Source organism: Trichomycterus rosablanca, chromosome 18 (genome assembly GCF_030014385.1).
Source record: "Trichomycterus rosablanca isolate fTriRos1 chromosome 18, fTriRos1.hap1, whole genome shotgun sequence".
Lineage (NCBI taxonomy): Eukaryota > Metazoa > Chordata > Actinopteri > Siluriformes > Trichomycteridae > Trichomycterus > Trichomycterus rosablanca.
The window spans coordinates 11,728,081-11,749,451 of NC_086005.1; the positions used below are offsets into that span (position 1 = coordinate 11,728,081).

Consider the following 21,371-nt stretch of genomic DNA (forward strand, 5'->3'; position numbering starts at 1 on the left):
TAAGACGACCACTGCTTTATTGAAGAGGCTGAGGGTAAAGGTGATGGACTGGCCAAGCATGTCTCCAGACCTAAACCCAATAGAACATCTTTGGGGCATCCTCAAGCGGAAGGTGGAGGAGCGCAAAGTCTCGAATATCCGCCAGCTCCGTGATGTCGTCATGGAGGAGTGGAAAAGCATTCCAGTGGCAACCTGTGAAGCTCTGGTAAACTCCATGCCCAGGAGAGTTAAGGCAGTTCTGGGAAATAATGGTGGCCACACAAAATATTGACACTTCAGGAACTTTCAGTAAGGGGTGTACTCACTTTTGTTGCCGGTGGTTTAGACATTAATGGCTGTATATTGAGTTATTTTGAGGGAAAAATAAATTTACACTGTTATATAAGCTGCACACAGACTACTTTTCATTGTGTCAAAGTGTCATTTTGTCAGTGTTGTCCCATGAAAAGATATACTTAAATATCTGCAGAAATGTGAGGGGTGTACTCACTTTTGTGATACACTGTATATGCAAATGTGTGTGTGTGTGTGATGGCCGAGGCCCTGCGACAGATTGGTGCCCTGTCTGGGGTGTGTTGCTGCATTCCATACACAAGCTCACAGATGCCAGGGATTGGCTGTCATCACATGATTAATAGCGAAGCTCTGCCATCTCTGACACACAGAGAGCCCGGCTATGGTTGTCCTATGGCCATGGTGATCCTGCTTCCCCATAGTAACACACCTTGGACAGGACCCCAATCCATTGCAGGGCTTCAGCCAGTCACCCCCCAAACTCAGACATAGCCAATCATGTCTGTATGTAGTCGCCTGACCGGCTGATAGCACCGCCGGCGATTCAAACCCTGGATCCCTGATGCGTCACCTGACCGCTCTACGATTTTACGATTTAGAAATGCAAATATTCTGGCCGCTCAGGTGGCACAGCGGTAAAAAACACACGCTCTTCACCAGAGCTGAGATCCCGGATACATGGTATCGAATCTCAGCTCTGCCTTGCCGGTTGAAGGCTGGGCGGCTGCATGAACGACGATTGGCCGGTTGTTCAGATGAGGGGCGGGACTTAGCCGGATGGGGACTCTCTCTCAGACTAGTGCGATTACGTCCTCTGCTGACTGGTTGGTGGCGCCTGCATGGAGATGGGAAGGAGTGCGGTGGAAGGGTGTGATCCTCCGTACGCAGTGCTTCGCCACACTACACTCGTCAAGTGTAGGTGATAAGACGGTCGATTGCTGTGCACGTGTCGGAGGAGGCGTGGAGCAGGGACAAGCATTAGTGAGAGGATGACTGACGGGTAGAAATTGGATGCGCTAAAGTGGGAGAAAAAGGGGTAAAAAAATAAAAAATTAAAAAAAATAAAGAAATGCAAGTATTCTAAAGTTTTGTGAATGTTTTTTACTGTAATGTTGCTTTCAGAAGGTTTATGTAAAGCATGATCGCACCTGCATTCTGTCCTGCTTCACTTCCTCTCTCCGGGCTTTGGTTAAACCCGATCTGGTTGCTGTGGAAAGCGGGTTTACCTTTGCAGAGGTGTGCAGTTTCACTTCAGGGGATATAAAGTTTAAAAAAACTGATGACTCACTTTCCTTTCCGTTTTTAGCTGCAGCGACCAAACTGTGCTGTATTTTCCCTCCACCGCTGTGCACTGACTCCTTCATGAAGTTTTTCTATTTTTTTTTTCCGGACTGGGACGTCCCCTGAAGCGAATCGTCTCACGCTGAGCAGGTGTTCCAGTGTTATGTGCTGAACTGGGGCTTCATTTGACCTTGTACTAATTTGCCACGAGACGTCACCTTCCTGTTGCAACCGGTTTCATCATGCGCTACGAGCTCTAATAACGAATTTATCCGGCCCTGCACAATCTATCATTTGTGAATCAGTAGCGCAACATTATTGGCTTTCGAGTACCGATGTAAAACGGAGGAGGCTGCTCGGGTATTCAAACGCCCTCTGAGAAATCCCCGTTTTATTGCGCGCTCGGATCATTGTGACCAATCAGGAAATCATTTCGCTGCAAATAACGCAGGCCGCTCTTTAACTGTGGGTATAATGGATTCACCGATGGGTTTTTAATGGACTGCAGGGCATAAAGTAATTGTATTAGAGAGCAATATTATAGCTACTCGATGTTTCGTTCATACAGAACAGCTGTCATGGAAATCATGGTGAGATTTTTACTATAAGGATGTAAAGCACTTCAATTTAGCTCAGACGCTCTTCTGGCAATGCTCAGAAGTGACATTTCAGACTTTCAGATGCTTGATGCTCTGTTTGTATGGGCACAGAGTCATAAGCTGTCATCAATAATAATGTCAAACAAGGAATTAGAAGGTGATACCACAGTATTAAAGCTGCCTAACCAATTTACATACGCAATATACACTGATCATCCATAACATTAAAACCACCTTGTTTCTACACTCACGGTCCATTTTATCAGCTCCACTTACCATATAGGAGCACTGTGTAGCTATACAATTACTGACTGTAGTCCATCTGTTTCTCTGCATGCTTTGTTAGTCTCCTTTCATGCTGTTCTTTAATGGTCAGGACCTCCACAGGACCACTACAGAGCAGGTATTATTTGAGTGGGGGATCATTCTCAGCACTGCCGTGACACTGACATGGTGGTGGTGTGTTAGTGTGTGTTGTGCTGGTATGAGTGGATCAGACACAGCAGCGCTGATGGAGTTTTTAAATACCGTGTCCACTCACTGTCCACTCTATTGTACACTCCTACCTAGTTGGTCCACCTTGTAGATGTAAAGTCAGTTTTAGCACTTGAGCATCATACCAGCACAACACACACTAACACATCACGACCATGTCAGTGTTGCAGTGCTGAGAATGCCACCCAAATAATACCTACTCTGTAGGGGTCCTGACCATTGAAGAACAGCATGAAAGGAGGCTAACAAAGCATGCAGAGAAACAGGTGGACTACAGTCAGTAATTGTAGAACTACAAAGTGCTTCTACGTATATGGTAAGTGAAGCTGATAAAATGGACCGTGAGTGTAGAAATAAGGAGGTGGTTTTAATGTTATGGCTGATCGATGTATAAGGCTAATAGTAACTAGAACTATAAAAAGTGTCGTGGTCATCATTTCTATCAGCTGCTTGTTGAAGGGCTGGATAGTCTCTGGTCACACGGTTCGATATGAATACGAGCTAATTCTCCCATCAGCCCCACATTTGCATAAATACCTCCTCTGAAAGGACACAGATTGTTGGCATTTTCCTCCTCGCTGAGGTGCACAGAGGAACCATTCACTCCAAAGGGCGCAACCCGAAATAGGAAGCGTGCGCTGATTGGCTCGTGTGGCGCGATTCTTTCGGAGTCGTCGCACACCCGCACCGCTACTGATGAATGAAGGCAGATAGTGTATAGATGTGCTAGTGTGTGTGTGTGTCTGTGAGAATGCATTTATTCATTCATTGTTTGTTTTACCACCACTTTGTCCTGGTCAGGGTCACGGTGGGATTCATTGGATGAAAGGCAGGAAACACCATCACAGGGCCTTCACACACACACACACACACACACCTGAGGCAATTTACTACCTCTAGTTAACCTGACTGCATGTCTTTGGACTTGTTGGAGAAAACTGGAGCATCCGGAGGAAACCCACTCAGACCAGGGAGAACATACAAATTTCACACAGAAAGGACTCTGCCCCTGCCCAGCCAGTGAAATCAAACCCAGGCCTAGTTTGCTGTGAGGCGACAGTGCTACCCTTTCTTCAACCGTGCAGCCCCATGTGTATGAAAACGATTTACATAAATACAAGTAATGCAATAAGTACACACAGTGTGAAGTCAATGACAATGTTATTTGGTTTAAATGGAAAAATAATGTAAAATAAAAATACGTCTTAAACATTTAAAATAGTATATTGCCTTTAGATATGTAATTATTAATAATACATATATATGGAAAAGGTCAAACTTTGTTTCTCTGACTGCAATGACACATTAATTTTGGGTGCAGCGCTGTTCTACACAGATCCTACACACCCGGGTCAGTTCAGACGCTCGATTTTTCAGGTTAGAGTCAGATTAAGAACTAGGAATATGAAGAAGCTACGTAGGAAATCAGATTTGATTAGAAAATGAAAATCTATGTAGTGTAGATGTAACTAAAATCACTTAAGGTTTAGATCTCAGTGAATGAAGCTGCTGTGGCTCAGATCAGAATAAAAAATACCAGACTGAAGTGTGAACAGCACTTCTGACTGAGCAGGTTTCAGAGATGAGGATGAGGAGTGATTCTGCAGGGTATTTGCAAAGTTTTCAAAGGTTGTGTGGTTGTGTATGTGTGTGTGTGTGTTGGGGGGGTTGTACAATTCAGAGATGGCTCATCAGAAGATATGAGCTGCTTTGCAATTCAAAGCGTGCTGCTGTGCATGTGCATGTGTTGGGATCGGGACGCGGCGTGGAGTAATTGAGGTTGAATAGACTGTGCCTGGGGCCAATTGCTAAAACGAATCATTACATAGAACGTATTACAAGGAAGGTGAGCAGAACCAGGTGTGTGGAATTCATCTTCTAAACTGACCTGATTTACCAAGATAACAATCTTAACTCTGTCAAATGGAATTAAAGCAGAAGAAAATCATCTCTGACGTCCTCCGATTGTTCATCTCACTGGTGCTCTGGCAGGCACCAGTCGTGCGGAATCCGCCATGCCGGCGATCTGAACGATGGAATTAAGCAGTGTAGATGTAGCTGACACCAGATTTCAGTAGAAAATTGGATTTGACAAAGAAATCCAGCAGTGTGGACGTAACTAAAATCAGATTTGAGCAGAAAATTTAAATTAAGCATTAAAACTTGTGTACTGTGGATATAAACAAAATTCTATTGAAATCCGCCACACAGAGAACATGAATGAAATTACGTTTTTGAAAAATAATGTTTTTGTACTTTACGCCAAAGGAAAGTTGGGTATAAACACAACATATTTGGTTAAACATTATTTTTATTTATTTAAGGAACAAAATTATAGCACATATGGAAAAGTAATTGCCCCATTGGGTACATTTTCATTTTAGTTCATTGTCATGATTATCACCACTTTATCCTGGTCAGGAACGCGATGGGTTTAGCTTTCATGGAATCACTGGGCGCAATGCAGTAACACCCAAACAGGATGTCAATCTGTCGTGGGGCCCTCCCTTAGACATAGCCAATAGTGTCTGGTCGATAGCACCAATGCAGATTCTATTATTATTATTAATAATAATAATTAATGTTAACAATAATGATAATAGTCATTAGTATTATTATTATATTAATTATCATTATTACTTGAGCAGGGTGGCACGGTGGCTTAGTGGGTAGCACTGTCGCCTCACAGCAAGAAGGTCCTGGGTTCGATCCCAACGCGGGGCGGTCCGGGTCCTTTCTGTGTGGAGCTTGCATGTTCTCCCTGTGTCTGTGTGGGTTTCCTCCAGGAGCTCCGGTTTCCTACCACAGTCCAAAAACATGCAGTCAGGTTAACTGAAGACACTGAATTGCCCTATAAGTAAATGGGTGTGTGTGTGTGTCTGCCCTGCGATGGACTGGCGTCCCGTCCAGGGTGTTACTGTGTGCCTTGCGCCCATTAAAAAGCTGGGATAGGCTCCAGCAACAACCCTAATAGCATAAACGGATAAGAAAATGAATGAATGAATTACTTGAGCATTTACCATGTTCACCAAATGTAACTTCACAGAGCCAGGCTTGATTTAAGCTCTGAAAAATAAAAATCTTACAAGCCCTGGACCCTCCAACTTAACTCAAGCAGTCAACTTAAAGTTTTCTCATGAACACTATACCACGCTCATGAAAAATTAGATTATGTCAGTCTGAAAAGGACTCCACCTTACCACAGTGAGAGTGATACACTACAGATAATGGAAACATAAAACAGTGGCAAATCTACCCAAAAGTAGCTGACCTACTGAAATGTTCTCCACCTCAACCAAGAAGAAACCAAAGATCCCAGACAAACATAAAGATAGACTCTGATTTTGATGTGGAACAAACCCTCCGTGTGAGGTCCACCCTCTTTGTTAAGGAACACGATTCCATCCTGAATGTTCCAGACATTCATATAGCGCACACAGACTCTATAATGATCTCAATCTGATATCACTCCGTCCTCCCCTCCGGGTGAATGTTCAGCTCTATAGAGGCGAGATGCTCTGCGACGTACAGCCTTTGCCTTGCTGAGCACGGACAAGTAATTTTCTGCAAGAGAACAATTTCGATCTGTTTACGTTCTTTCTTCCCTCTCTTCCTTTGCTGTCTACTCGGATCAGATCGGCCAAAAGTTCTTTTTTAAAGAGGTGTATATTGAAGCCGTGCGTGACATTGCTGCATGAAATAGTTTCTCCTTCATTGCAAAAATGAAATTGATAAAGCTCCCGGTGCGAGCTCATAATGGAGAAAAGCATGGAAATGAACACGATGACAAACCAGAGAAAACCTCAGTCTGATATTCTTTGTCTTTTAAAAAAATTTTTTTTTAATTACCACAAAGATACATAGATGAAGATTCATCGTGCTGCAGCTTAGGGCTATTTTTAGTAAATGTTAGTGAGTTTAGATAATGATTAATCTATGTGCAAATATTTACAGTGAGTAAAACTGTGGCCTAAACAGACAACCCCCCTCTTTTGGGCCACTCCAACTACAATAACTTTAATTACACTCAAATATACAAAAATATAATTACATAAATAAAAAAACACAATATACCTAAACCCAGATACTATAACACCTAAACATAAATCAGTAATTTTCATAGTAATCCATGGTAGGAAACCATAACAAGACAACACTATCCTAACCCCCCCATTTTAACTCCAGGAATAGTACATCCCTTCCTAATGGCGGGAAAACTCCCCTATAATTGAGCTGAATGGTACAGCTCGCTCTGTTTGTCAGTACCACAAGACTATTACATGTAAGTATTTAATACTGAAATTCTAAATAAAAATGAAATAAATGCTAAACTGAGTAACATAAAGTGACGTGTGTCATTTATCAAATAATAAAGTAATATTAAAACAAAACAATAAAAGCTAATTTCATGAGCATTTGTTGAACCCAAACACACCAAACAATTTTCAGGTAATGCTAACAGAGCTAGCATTAACTGAGTTCCCCTCAGTAAAGCAAGAATGTTCACTGCTTTATTTATTTATAGTTCTTAATGTCCAGAGATTTGTGACACCCATGGTTTTAAATATATATCGCTTTAAATACATAATATATAATTCATAAATGTCAACAAGCTCAACATATTTTGGTCATATAGTGTAGGTTTGTGCAGAGGTGGAGGTGTAAATAAATCATTTTGTTTCTAGAGTTACAAACCCAATGATTTTAAACCCTTAATTATTCCTCCTTCTTTCTCTCAGTTCCTCACGACCCTGAACATTTAAACTTTATGAACAGAAATTCAGTGGAACTGAGGCTCAGTTAAGCTTTATTTAGAAAAAAAAAATCAATCTGTTCTGAAAAACAGAGTTAAAGTTCAACAAGCCTCGTAAATAGCTCTTATATTTGCCCTTTCCCCATTTTCTGCATTTTTTGTCATACTTAATGGTTCAGGATCCTCAAACAAAATGTAAGGCAATGAGAAACTAAACAAACACAAACTAAATAGTTTTAAAATGATTATTTATTTAAAAAAAAAAAGAAAAAGTGCGGCTCAGTGGGTAGCACTGTCGTCTCACAGTAAGAAAGTCCTGGGTTCGGTCCCCAGGTGGATCGGTCTGGATCCTTTCTTTTTGGAGTTTGCATGTTCTCCCCCTGTCTGCATGGGTTTCCTCCGGGAGCTCCGGTTTCCTCCCACAATACAAAGTTGAATTGGAGATACAAAATTGTTCAGGACTGTGTTTGACATTAAAACTTGTGAACTGATGAATCTTGTGTAACCAGTTAGTACTGTTCTGTGTAACCAAAGTGTGTAAGATATGACGTTAAAAACCTAAAAAATACATAAAAAAAAAACAATCTGGTGCTACGTGGTTATTGGTCTGTTAAGCTAGCCTAAAAAAAACCCCAGATTTGAAACTGTCTCAGCAGTGCTATTTGCCAGCTTGGTGTCTACACAGGCTGAAGCCCTGTGAATATATGGCATCCTGTCCAGAGTGTTTTTCCTCTAAAACTGGACCTGCCAAACACTGACCAAAAAAGATGACCAAAAAAAATCCAAAGACCTCTAAACCTTTTGGTATAGTTAATGTTCTATGGATAGAAGTGGCGGCACGGTGGCTCAGTGGGTAGCACTGTCACCTCACAGCAAGAAGGTCCTGGGTTAGATCCCCAGGTGGGGCAGTCTGGGTTCTTTCTGAGTGGAGTTTGCATGTTCTCCCCGTGTCTGTGTGGGGTTGTATTTTTTTACAGACCTGTTTTTTTAATACTTCATGTATTACTTTTGACCATCCAGACAGATTTTCCCCAGCAAAATGTGCCAATTTGTTTTTTTTTTCAACCCTGGCTGAAATAAAATGTAATTGTTGTTTTTCTGCCTTAATAATTCAGTCGTTTTTTTTCCCTCTTTTGTGCAGATTGATCCCAAGGTGGCCTTTCCTCGTCGTGCTCAGCCTAAGGTAAGAATTTCTTCATACGTTCATTTTTCATCCAGCCGCCGATGCTGGTTTCTCCTGCTTTGTGTGTGATGTCTGGAACATGCCAGGCTTGTATGTGATTCGTGGCTGGTTCAGTTTCTGGTGTGTGAGACTCGGTGTGTGAGTTGGTTATGGCAAGGTTAGAGGTTTTGTGCTTGTCCCGGAGTGGTGTCAGTTCAAATACCAGTCAGAAAGGAGACGTGTTGATAATTATACAGCTTTTTTTTTTTATTATGGTTTACATTGTTAGTGAAATATTGTATTGAGAAATATGGTGCTAAAACATTTAGATCCGATTATAATCTGTTTACCAAGCTAGGTAGCTTCCTAAATGAAATACAGCCATCTCAAGTACTGTATGTACTGTATATTCAGCTTTCTTTTGTAAGGTATGGAGGATTGCTATAAATATTAGTTTTTTTGCTAAATATTACTATAACAGTCAAAATTATGCTAAAAATGTATATGTACTCTTGGACAAAAGTATGCAGACACATTAAAATTTGACATTTTCTTTCCAAAATGATGGATACTTATATAGACTTGCACAAGATTTTGTAGTGTCTGAAATTTGTGCCCGTTCAGTCATTCTTCAGGCTTTGCACCAGTGTTTCAAAATTGATGTCCCAGTTCATTTTAAAGGTGTTTAGTGGGGTTGAGGTCAGAGCTCTGTGAAAGTCACTGGACTTCCTTTAACCGGACCTGCTGCAGCCCTGACCAGGATTAGAATCATACCGTAGGCTGTTGGAGTTGTCAGAATATGGGTGTGGAATATTATCACAGTCTTTATTCTGGTCAGGGCTGCAGGAGGTTCTGTTTCCCCGGAATTACTGACCGCAATGCGTTAACTTGCCCACAGACACGACGTCAATCCATTACGGGCCTCAGATCTTCTATTCTGACTGTATGTAGACACTCGACCAGTCAATAGCACAGCTGGGGATTTGAACCCTGGATCTTAGTGCCGTGCAGTTAGTGGGATAATTTAATTTACCGCTGAGTCACCCGAGCAGTTATGCTCTGTATTGTCTGGATGAAAAAAAATTGTTTTTGTCTGTCTGGAGCAAAACAAAATGAAAATAATAAAAAGGTGTCAGTTTGCTGTTGTATATTATTATGCACAAAAATATGTATCCTTTGTAATACTGCTGTGCTACTGAGGCAGATGTGAAGACACATGTTTTGTTGATTATTAGACCTGCTGATGTGCTGCACACATCATTCCACATCCCGTATAAAGAACTTTAAAGGTTCTTCTGTTGCAGTTTTTATTCTGAAAACTCTTTAAAAGTTAAAAAATGGAGATTCTGCATTTATTTACCAAACCATAGGCAAAATGTCAGTTATCAGTGTGTTTACTGTGTTTTCTTCTTTCTTTATTCCTAAACAAGCTGAAATCAATAATGGATTTTCCTCCTCTCATTTCTTCCGGCTTTTATAGAGGTTTTGTTGCTGAATGTTTCGAGTTTAAGTCTGACGGGGAATCAACAGCAAAAGCTTTCAAAGCCCGAGCACATGGTGTCTTAAGGGTATCAGCACACGGCTGAGAAACAACCAGCGTTTTTTTTTTTTCGTTTTTTTCCTTTCATTTCTTATTTGCCTGTTCCTTTCTTAAACCTTTTCTTTTCCGTGCCACAGCTCAAGCTTGTGAAAAACACCATCAAAAGAGGTTTTTGCCCCCGGATCCTGTTTTTCTATCAAAGGGATGAAAACGTGTTTTACGCTGGCAGGCACGGCTCTTGTTTTTAAGACCTTCCAGAACAATATGATCTGTGTAAGCAGTGGTCAGGGTATAAAAACTGAATTGGCGATTTCAGAGACATGAATGACTTTCAGAGACATGACTGAAAAGTAAAGTGTCATTTGTTCGACTCTATCAGTCTTTAAGAACGAAACAACGGATTAGGATAATTCAGCCAAAATCCAGCTTCGAGTGATTGAGAAAGGGCGAGCTGAAGGGCAAGCTGATTAGCGAAAGAAAGAAGGGTTTATTTGTTTTTGTCTTAGGCACTAAACGTGAATTTGAAAGCATCTCGGCACAATAGGATTAAGGCAGATAGATTAGCATTGCGCAGGCCTTTTTGTTCCATGTCAAATTGATTTAGGCCTCTGTAGGCAGCCTGGCGTGGTTCAAACGTCTCTCTGTTTTGCATTTATCATCGTTTTCGTTTTTCTGTCTCTCTCCGGATCTCTGTGTCCTTCCTGCCTGGCCGTTTTGTGGTCGAGGTATCGGTTTCAGCTCTTTCTTTGAGCGGGCAGGTGTTTCAGAGGGCTGCAGCGTGAGGAGATGAATAGGTCGACCTCGACTCAGTGGGAGTGTTCGTGCACCTTTCACTGGTGCTGCAGCTGGGCTTCAGGAATAGCTGCACAATGTTTCCTGTGGTTATCACTATTAGAATGTTCTGATAAGAACAAAGTTTTCTAAAAGTTCGAGAATCATTACTGCAAGAGTCATCACTGATGACCTAATAATCATGTAGTTAATATATTTTACAGCTTTAATTACAAAAAACTCTGTGTAGTTCTGCCTTTGTAATTATTTTAATAGGAATGTTTATTTTACGTAAATGTCATTATTATTATCATCATAATTTTATTATTGGGCGGTTCATCAGTAAATTACACTAGTCAACTACTTCTGTTATCCCAGGTTTGAACCAAGCCGTACTCTCCACTTTAAAAACATCGTCACCATTATATGAACCTGAAACTTGACATGCCACGTATATAGCCGTAATCGTGCTGACGTGGCAATAAATCCCAGCTATCCTCATCCCAGGTTTGACACTTCAGTCCATCTGCCATCTATATTCAGATGTGATTGGCTATATCTGAAAAAGGGGTGATGGTCGAGGCCCTGCGATAAATTGGCGTCCTGTTCAGGGTGTGTTACTGCATTGCTCCCAGTATAAAACAGTAGTAAAACATAAAATGAAATGATGAAATGATTATTGTTTTATTTATTTTTTTATTTTATTTTTGTCAACTGAGTATCCTGGTCAGGGTCTCGGCAGGCACTGAACGCCAATCATGTCTGTGAGTAGATACTCAACTGTTAGACGGCTGGATTGGAATATCAGCGATGGTGGGCAAGCGCAATATACCACAGCACCACCTGAGTTAAAATTAAAATACTGGAAATATATTTTAATAAATTAGCAAAATGTGCTAACCGCTAGGCTTATGTTTGCTATTTCCATGTGGCTTTTCTAGCATGAAGATACACACGAATGAATTAATGCAGAAACTATATATGTTTGATATGTAGATACTTGTTACTTAAAAAAGAATGATGAGATGAGAAAGTCGAACCCTTTAGGCAGGAATTCTCAAATTCCATTCTTTTTTCTTTTCCTCACAAGCACCTGATCTGGTTGATCAGGGCTTTAAGATAATTAGCTTGTGTTAGATTAGGTTTGGTCGTGGACAAATTAGGAAGGTATTGAGGATCCTGTTTCTCAGAAGGATTAGGTTTAATGTAGAATCATAAATACTCTGAAATGGTGTGGATTTGCACTTTCACATGTTTTTGTGGAGTGTGTTGAAGCATTTTACTGCTGCTTCATGTCATATTTAATATTTATAACTGCTGGTTGAGTGAAGATGGTTGAGGGTTTCAGAATTCCTGGGGATATATGATCCAGTAAGAGCAGTTGAGTCACCCTCATCCTCATAAATGCATAGAATAATTTTCTCACATTGGGTTCACACTGTCATTTGCTCAGATAAGTCAACCAGGATGGCAGGATGCGCAGCCTAATGAGCAAGAAACACCAAAGCTGGCGAGACGCTCAGAAAAATCAAAAGCACATTTTGGCCCTATTCTGTTTTATTTTTGAGGAAAATAGGGGGGGGATGTGGGGTCAGGGCTGATTTGTTGCTTAATGCCACTCGGGTTCGGCAAGAGTTTCTTACTTTTTCTTTTTGCCACTGTTGTTGTTTTGCAGTTTTTGCACAGCAACACAAGCCGACGTGTCCCGACACGATTTTAATTGCTGTTGGGTCCGCGGCCACTTGCTCTGGGAGAGCAGCTTGTTATGGAAATGAAGCCTCATCACGAGGCATTTCAAAAAGAGAAGACTGCTGTGATAACCCTTTCCTTTTAGCTCCAAGGGTGCATTGTTAAGACAGTCCAGATAGCTGCAACGTTGACGACAGTAGTGGATCAGGAAAATAAATGATTTTGATAAGAGAATGTCAGAAACATATTGAAAACAGTTGTTATTAAAATCTCAGCTAGAATGAGGTATGCTAGCATAACACAATGTTAGTGTATAGTAGTAGTGGGTGATATGGCAATACAGCTCGTGTATCGTGTCGATACACCTGGGATATTTGACTTTGCCAACAAAGCACCAACAAAACAGTCAGGACAGAAAAAGAGGTTTAATGTAATGTTATTTAGAAGAAAACCTTTGATACATTTAATCCTTTAGGCTTCTTGATGCAGTAGTAATGAAGTCGGTAAAACCCTGATGTGTTGCTATTCTAGAGACACTAAGCAGAAAATCTACGCTGTAAAATCTCACCAAGTAGAGAATGAGGACAGTTGCAGATTTAAAACAAAAGAACAACCAGCAGTAGTGTCCCAAAGTCTCTTCTATTTAGGTAAAATTAACCATATAATGTAAGTTCACTTAGTTGGTCATGTAAGAAAGTCCCCCAGTGTCATTTAACTGTGATTATGATTGGCTACACTTGATGAACATACGTATACGACCAACCTGCGTCCAACTGAAAGTACATGGAACATTTGTCTGTCAAGGTCATTAAGAAAACTGTCTCCTTATACTGAAAGGAAAATTGTCTCAATGGTCAGATATAATCCAAGAACCACTAAATGCAGGTCTGCCATACATTTGAAGCTGCAAGAACACAAGTGTCACTGTCCACGATTTTAAATCATTGGACTTCATGCTTGGGTGACAACCTCCAAGCACATCGCTTGACTGAGGACACTGACTTCTGTGTTCGAGCAGTTTCTAATTCTTGGCAGATAGTGCAGTGTCAATATGTCATTATATAGCCTAGTCCTAGTACATCTCCATCAAGAGAACTTGTAGAGCCATTTTAGTTTGCACTGGGATTGGAAGACTAGATGGATCAGCATGGCTTCCCTTAAATGTTGTGGTTGCCATTCCTCTTGGGAAACAGGTTGTGTTGGTAACATCCTAATAGCCAAACTCCTGGGAGTCCTGTTGTTCTGCAGTTGAGGGAAACGTGTTGCCTAGTGAGAGAGCTCATAGCCAAGTTTTTAATGAAGTCCATTTCTCTCCACCATTCTTCTTTTGCCAAAGCAGAAACACCCAGGAGCTGTGCTGCTTCATCCTTTTCTTAACTTACAGCTCAAGCACCAATTAAGATAGCCATAAAATACTTTTATTTTTTATAGTATATCTTTCTTTGCAGTGGTTTGTCTGGTCAGCCTTGCTAAGCATAGTAAATTAAACATGTGGTACCGCAGCTGGTGCTCTCTGCGACCCTTGAATTGTATTCGTTTGAACCGACTCCACGGACCAGTGAGTAAATTAAATCTGCCAGGCAGCTCACCCGCTCACGTCAAGTGCTCAGGAGTTTTTTTTTACATGGTTAGATTTTTTTATTTCCTTCCTAGACGTCTTCCAAATAGCTAGACTTGACTTCAGCATGGCGTCTTTGATATTTTTTACTTGCTGTCTTCTCTTGTCAGCAACCCGAGGTGTAAACAGAAATCTCCAGTCTGGAGTTTATAGCGTGCAAGTGTTAGTTAAGAAGAGAGATTCTGTTTAGAAACGAACTGGCAGACGACAGGATGTCTATTGACTTTCCCCTAAAAAAACAAACTGCTAGCAAGCAGTGCCGATCTGATCGTATTGGGTGTGTTTTTGTATGAGTTTGGGAGTTAAGTTGATCAATCAGCGTCAAGTGGATGGGTTTGCTGTAACGTCACCTCTCACTAGCCCTTGGGTTCTACAAAAGAACAATGTGTGCCGCTGGCACAGACAAGCCAGCGTGAGCAGAGGAGGATGGGAGAGGCTGTTATTCTTTGGTGGTAATAGACGGATCAAAGCATCTGGAGATGGAATGACCCTTTTACCCTTTTGTTTCTGCATGGGGTGGAGTGGAAATGAAGACCAAAACATTTTTGATCTGTAGCAGGATGCTTATTTTGGTAGTCGGGGTCATGAGGCATGTTTACAACTGGCTGCCATTGTATATTGCCATTTGTGAATGCTATAAAGGTAGACTTTGGAATATACAAGGGCATGGTGTTACATGCTAGTTCCTTGGTTTAAATCCCGGATTTAGATCCTAAATGACCTTCCATATGTTACAGACTGGTACCTTAATCCATTATCTATTATATTTGGCTTATTTGTCAGGGGTTAATAAATACACGAGTCAAAAAAGGAATCTTTGTACCTGTACTCATAACTTTAGCAAATGTTGATCAACTTTCAAAAATGTATGAATTATGAAGTATGAATTATACAGTGACGATTGAGTGGCAGGGTCAACAGAATACAATTTAAGACGTCCCTGAAGTGGACAATACTATGTCTTGTCTCATCTGCCTGCCATTATTGGTTACGTCTTCATAAGGGTTGCACTTGAACAAGCCAGAGAAGACGCTGTATGCTAAGATATGCAGTAGCTATATAGCTTCTATAATACACTTTAAGGCTTTCTGGGTTTCTGAATGAGTTTGTGTCAACTGCACGTCCCCCCCACCGTTGTTTTTACTTGGGAGTGTATTTTGTCTTGTATTTGAGTTCCCAGCTCTGGTGTTCCAGCGTGTGTTTCACCGCTGCGCCACCTGAGCGGCCAGGTCATTTAAAATTTAATTTGAAATATTGGTTACCACGACAACTGTTTGTTTCCGTTTACTACTGGGGACAGAATTTCAATTAAGAACTTGTATCGGCTTAGAAGTTATAAACGGTGAGATTTCTTGCTGAATTCCCAAAGAAAAACTGGGGGAAAAAAGGTGTTGGAGCCATGAAACTCGTAGCTATGAAAGACGAAAGTAAATCAGACCCATGTACCAATTACAGCATTGTGCAAGTTCGAAAACTGGTGCTCATCCAATAGGACAAACTTTAGACCCATCTGTTAACAAATCAAATTGGTAGAGAAACTGGACTTAGACATTCGTCAGTTTGAATTATTCGTCATGATCTAGAGCTTCAACAGTAAAAGAATTTTGAAAATTTATCAGCATTGATCAGCACCTGCTAAAGCTGGCCGACCTGATTATTTAATAACCCTGCTTGTGTGCAAAAAATGTGGCCTACACTGCTGTGTATGATTCCTTGAGCTAGTAAATAGACTTGTTGGAGAAAGGATCAACTCACATTTGACAGACTAATTTTGGCTGAGAGCTTTAGCTTGTATATTATAATATACAACAGACTCAGGCTATTAACTTGTAGCTTTTTGCCAGTCTGTAACAGATTTGCTTGAGGATCTATGATACCCAAGTGCTGTTTTTGTTGTTGTTTTTCAGCCAAAGAGTTTCATCCGCCCTTAGAAGGTCTTTTGCGACTGCGCCCGACCCTCTGTTTGGGTGCCTGTTTACTGCTGATGTTTATTCATGTGTATGTGCTTCATGTATCCTCTTTGGATTAGAAGGCTTTTCCTCAGTCTTGCTGGCTAATTAGATGGGGTAAGAGGGGGTTATGGGCCCTGTAGTTGTACCCAGCCTGTCTCTGGGCATGTATGTGCGTGCAGAGTGGGCACAGGGTCGCTTCTGTTGGCTCATGTGAGATCTTCTTGAGTGACAGTAATGAAGAGAACAAGACAAAGGAGGAGGATGCTCTAGGATCTGGTACCTTCTTTGAAGTCTTACCAGAACCCTCGTACATGAGAGAACAGACTTTAGATTTGCACTATTGGTGACTCTTGTCATGTTCCACATACTCTACAGTGTACTCTAATCAGGAAATTAGTTTTTGCCATCTAGCAGATGCAGAAACCATCATGCAAAAGGTGCAGAATTAGGACATTAGTACTTGGGTCAGTGACAGGTCAGTGGAGGATGGGGTTGTAGCATTTTGCCTCAAATCTTGCAGCTCTAGCATCTTCTCCCCCTGTGCTGTTTGCACACCTGTTGATGACACATTTACATCCAGGTAGTAATTATCAATTTTCTGCTGCGCTGGTCACTAGGATGTGCTTCATCTTATTCCGTTTAAGGATTTGCATTGTGATCTAAGTCTCTGCCAACATGCAGCAAGCTGGAATGAAGTAATAATAGGTTATACAGTACGGCTTGTAATTCACCATTCTCTTTTTCATTTTCTATGTGTTCCTCCACTTCTGTACAGGTGCCTATGGCCTCTTAACCAGGGTCCTGAAGACCCAACCCTTCTGTTTTTCAGTCTGGTCTGTTCTCATCCAGCAGAGTAGTGGCAAATTTTGTCTGCTGCAGGCACTGGCAGCCGACCGGTAGCAGAGCTGAGATTCAAACCCGGAGAATTCAGAATCCCAGCAGTAGTGTGCTAGCGGAACATCCTGCTGCGCCACCTGGGCGCCTTCATTTTCTGTTTGGAATGAGATTACTTAGACAGGAAGCCTTCTGTGCTGTGTTTGCATAAAAGACAGTATAAGTGTAATGCAGTACAAACAAAGAATGCCTTTAAATTTTGTAGTCAAGTTTAAGTTTGAGACCTGTTACATGGGAGAAAAGCCTCTGGCTTCTTTGGTGGCACTGATAGGAACATTGTTCAGTTATTTAGACCCTATAGGCTATGTACCAACTTGAAGTTGCCTTATGGTAGTGTATGCCAAATTATTAGAGTATTTACCAAGGGCAGTTGTAGCCTAGAGGTTAAGGTACTGGACTAGTAATGAAAAGGTTGCTGGTTCAAGCCCCACCCATGCCAGGTTGCCACTGTTGGGCCCTTTAGCAAGGCCCTTAACCCTCAATTGCTTAAACAATATACTGACACAGTACTGTAAGTCCCTTAGGATAAAAGCATCTACTAAATGCTAAAAATGTAAATGTAAATTTCACCAGCTTTTGCATGATAACCCATGCGCACCCATGTGTTTTTAGAAGCTCTTTTTAAATGTTCTCAATGTTTATAGAAGCTATTTTGGTGTTTTTCTTGTCATCTGTGATGAATCAAGTCAAGTTTAATGCTGGTTACCTGTCTTCTACTGACACACAATATAAAGACAAGATACAATAAGCTCAAACAATACATGTCATTTTAACATGGTGTTAAAATCCAAACAAAAAACAAATCCTGGCTTCCACTACTGCCCAACAAAGTGTTGCTAGAGTTAGCTGTAGCAACATTCCATTGTTGGTCATTAAAATAAATTTTTGTTGACTTTTGGGCTGCTTTGTTGCATTGCATTACGGCCAAGTGGGATGCAGCACCCATGATGTGAGTCATGTCTTTCTGGTCATTGGTTCAAATTATGCACCAAGTAAGATGGTTGCGACCAGGACCCATACTTTATTGAATACATGCTATGCTAGTAATAGGAATTAGTTACTTAAAGAAATGTGTATTAAGATATAATAACCTTGTCACTCAAGATCTTTGCAGTTGATCTTTGCTGTTTGGCTTGATGGCATGACTGCAGAAACTTTTCTCTCGGCGCACGCTGCATGGTTTGTGTTCGACCCACTCGAGTGTGCAGACTTCAGCGTTTGCTGCTAGCAGGCTATTAGAATACCTTTCGGAGAAGCAGGCAATTATCTCTGGCTACTTGTGCTCTCTGCGAGTCAGCCTTTAGCTCCAGCTACATTCAGGCTCGTTTAAGCGCTTAGTCATAGCGTTTAAAGTGATTTATCATAAGCCGAGGCAGAATGTTTTAGGTGCTTAAGAGTAATTAGCCATATACTTTTCTATGAGTTTTGTGTTGCTGCGCTTGAACCCTGTAGGGACCAACATACCATAAATGGTGAGCTTGGCATTTATTCACAGGTCTGTGGCTTCTAAGGCCAATTCCAAGGGCAAGTGTTTTTGTTGTTGCATCTCACTACTGTTTCAATCTGTGGCTTGTCTGTAAAGAGTAGGATTATCATCCTTCAAAACACAATATAGCAAAGATGCTATATTTTTTCTTGCTTTATTTTTTCATTTTACGCAAACTAATATGTCAGAGACCCCCTTTTTAAAGTAGATATTATAACTCGTAGTTCAGAGTTGGCGTAAGAAGTGCAAATATTAATGCATCTTGATCTGTCACCTGTGTTGCCAGTTTTTTTTTTTTCTCTGTAGGGTACTTTTGCTTTTTCTTTCTTTATAGTTTTTGCACTGGAATTGTGCATTTAACATATTTCACAAATATTAATATGTTAAAGAAAATAACACACATAAATAATACAAATTTTCTTTGACAGCACAGCTACAACAAAAAAGCCAGCAAGCCATTAAATAGTATGCTTAGTGTATTCGAATGCTTAGTACTAGGCCTAGTGACATTAGGCCTCTTTTTTCAGGATTTGACAACTCTTGTAGTTGCAAAATCCAATCATTCGGGATGCATACAAATGGCATTTGTTTGTGTCCACTTGTAGGGTAAGTAGGGCTCACAGTATTGTCATTATTTTTATAACAAGACAGTTGGAGGTACTGTTATAGAGGCCATACCTTTTTTGATCTCGCATCCCTCAGGACACGGCCAATTTTGTCTATTGAGTGCTTGGCCAGGTTGGTGGCACCAAAGGTTAGCCTGTTAAACTGCTGCGCCAGCTAAGCCCAAACAGTTTCTATGAATGTGTTGGAAATAGCAATGTATTGTACACTAAAAGTGTGTGGACTTCTCTCCTAATCATTCAAGTCATGTGTTTCAACCACAGCCATTGCTAACAGATATACAGTTTAAAATCAATTAAATAAAATCAATTACGTGCTTCCAATTTTTTGGCCACAGTCTGCAGAAGGATATGGTGTGCTTACAGAGATTCAAGGGCACTTTAAGGTTGGTAAAGCGTGTTGTAAAACTCATTGTAACTATGTAGCCACTCAAGACACATGCTAGTACGTTTACTGATATTGGGGCCCTAAGGATATCAGTGGCCTAATCGCAGTGGGCCCCATTATGCTTTGGGCCCCAGATTAAGTGCCTCTCCTGCGCTATCAGTAGTTAAACCACCGCCGTCCACTGTCTATTTGGTTTTTTTTTAGTGCTGCCATCAGTGTGTGTGTGTTGTAGTTTTGACTCTCTGTCCTTCAAAGTGCTGCCTGCTTCTGCACCACTTCTGTACTTATCCGCTTGGGTGGCTTCAGGGCTTTTTTTTGCTCTCTCATTTTCACTTTCTCTCTCAGTATCTCTCTTTTTTTTACTCGCTCTTTCTCCCAGTATTTCTATCTCTCTTGTTCTCTCTCTCGCTCTCTCTCTCCCCCTTTCTATCATCTGTTCCCCTCATTCTCTTTTCCTGTTTGTTGCTTTCTCTCTCTCTCTCTCTCTCTCTCTCTCTCTCTCTCTCACTCTCTCACACTTTCTCTTGCATGCAGTGCTTGTTTCCTTGGGCTTTTAAAAACATTGTATCTTCTCCTCCTTCTCTGTGATCTTGCCAATGGGGCAGGTCTCTCGTCTTGTGTCGAGTGTGTGCATGAGTGTGTGTGTGTGTAAGCGTGTGTGAGTGTGTGATGCCCCAGGCTAGCGTCAGTACATTGTGCTATTTTCAGACCTGAAGGAGATATATTTTGGTTCAGTCTGAACGTGACTCATGACGAACAGTTCCCCTCAGTGGACGCCCACCAATATGCTACCTCTGTCTTGCACGCATACACACCCCCTGTCTGTCTTACATACACGCACTCGCATACTCACAGACACTCACCTCACACTCACACTCCCTCTTTTCCGTTTTACCACAGCCTGATAAATCTGATGCTAAATTTAGAAGAGTTTTTACTCTGCTGTCAGAGAGAGATTAATCCCCCTCTCATCTCCGACTACATTTAAGGGGATAATTAAGCATTTATCAGAATTATTAGGACGAATAAAACCAGTCTGAGAGTTCCATTTAAATGCAGTGTCATAACTGTTTAGCTACGACTGGTGTAATAAATGAAACTGAGAAACGGCTAGCGTTCTCTTCCCTAAAACACAATTACATGGGACACATTATTTCCTTTTAAATTAGGAATGCTCACAACAGGCCATGCTCATTTATTTATTTATTCACGCTCAGTAACTGCCCTCTGATCAGGGCTGCCATGGATCTGGGGCCTACCTGGAAACACTGAACATGTGTTTGAAAGATGGCTTGTGCTTGGTACTTAGAGCCAAGTACTGCATGTTTTTGAGAGGTTGAGACGACCAGAATACCTGAAGGAAATCCATTTAGACACAATCTAAACATGCCAGAAGAAGGATGGTTCCAACCAAGGTTTTCAGCAGTCGATTGTAACCAGGATGAAGCATCAACTAAGAACTAAATAAATAATTGTCTGTGTCCTTTCTGTGTGGGGTTTGCATGTTCTCTTTGTGTCTGTGTGGGTTTCCACCGGGAGCTCCGGTTTCCTTCCACAGTCCAAAGACATGCAAGTGAGGTGAATTGGGCATACAAAATTGTGTTTGACATTAAAACTTGAAGAATCTGGTGTAATCAGTAACTACCCGTCCTGTCATGAATGTAAGTGTGAAGTGTAAAACATGATATTAAAATCCTAATAAATAAATACATTTAAATAGGCTCATTTTTACTCATCGAATAAAATGCGCTACTTAACTGCTTACAAAAGCTTAAACACAGGTATGGGCTCCGCATCTGTATGCTAGTAAGCAGCCTGGAATTGAT

At 41.1% G+C, this 21,371-nt stretch overlaps 1 protein-coding gene across 4 annotated transcripts in view; it reads left to right on the plus strand.

Moving 5' to 3' along the window:
- msi2a (musashi RNA-binding protein 2a) overlaps positions 1-21,371 on the plus strand; it is a 375,070-nt gene that overhangs the window by 19,964 nt on the left and 333,735 nt on the right. For all 4 annotated transcript variants that reach the window (XM_063013642.1, XM_063013644.1, XM_063013643.1 and 1 more), the window contains exon 5: positions 8,564-8,605. In XM_063013642.1, the coding sequence (XP_062869712.1) occupies positions 8,564-8,605 (42 nt within the window). The remainder of the gene's footprint in view (positions 1-8,563; positions 8,606-21,371) is intronic.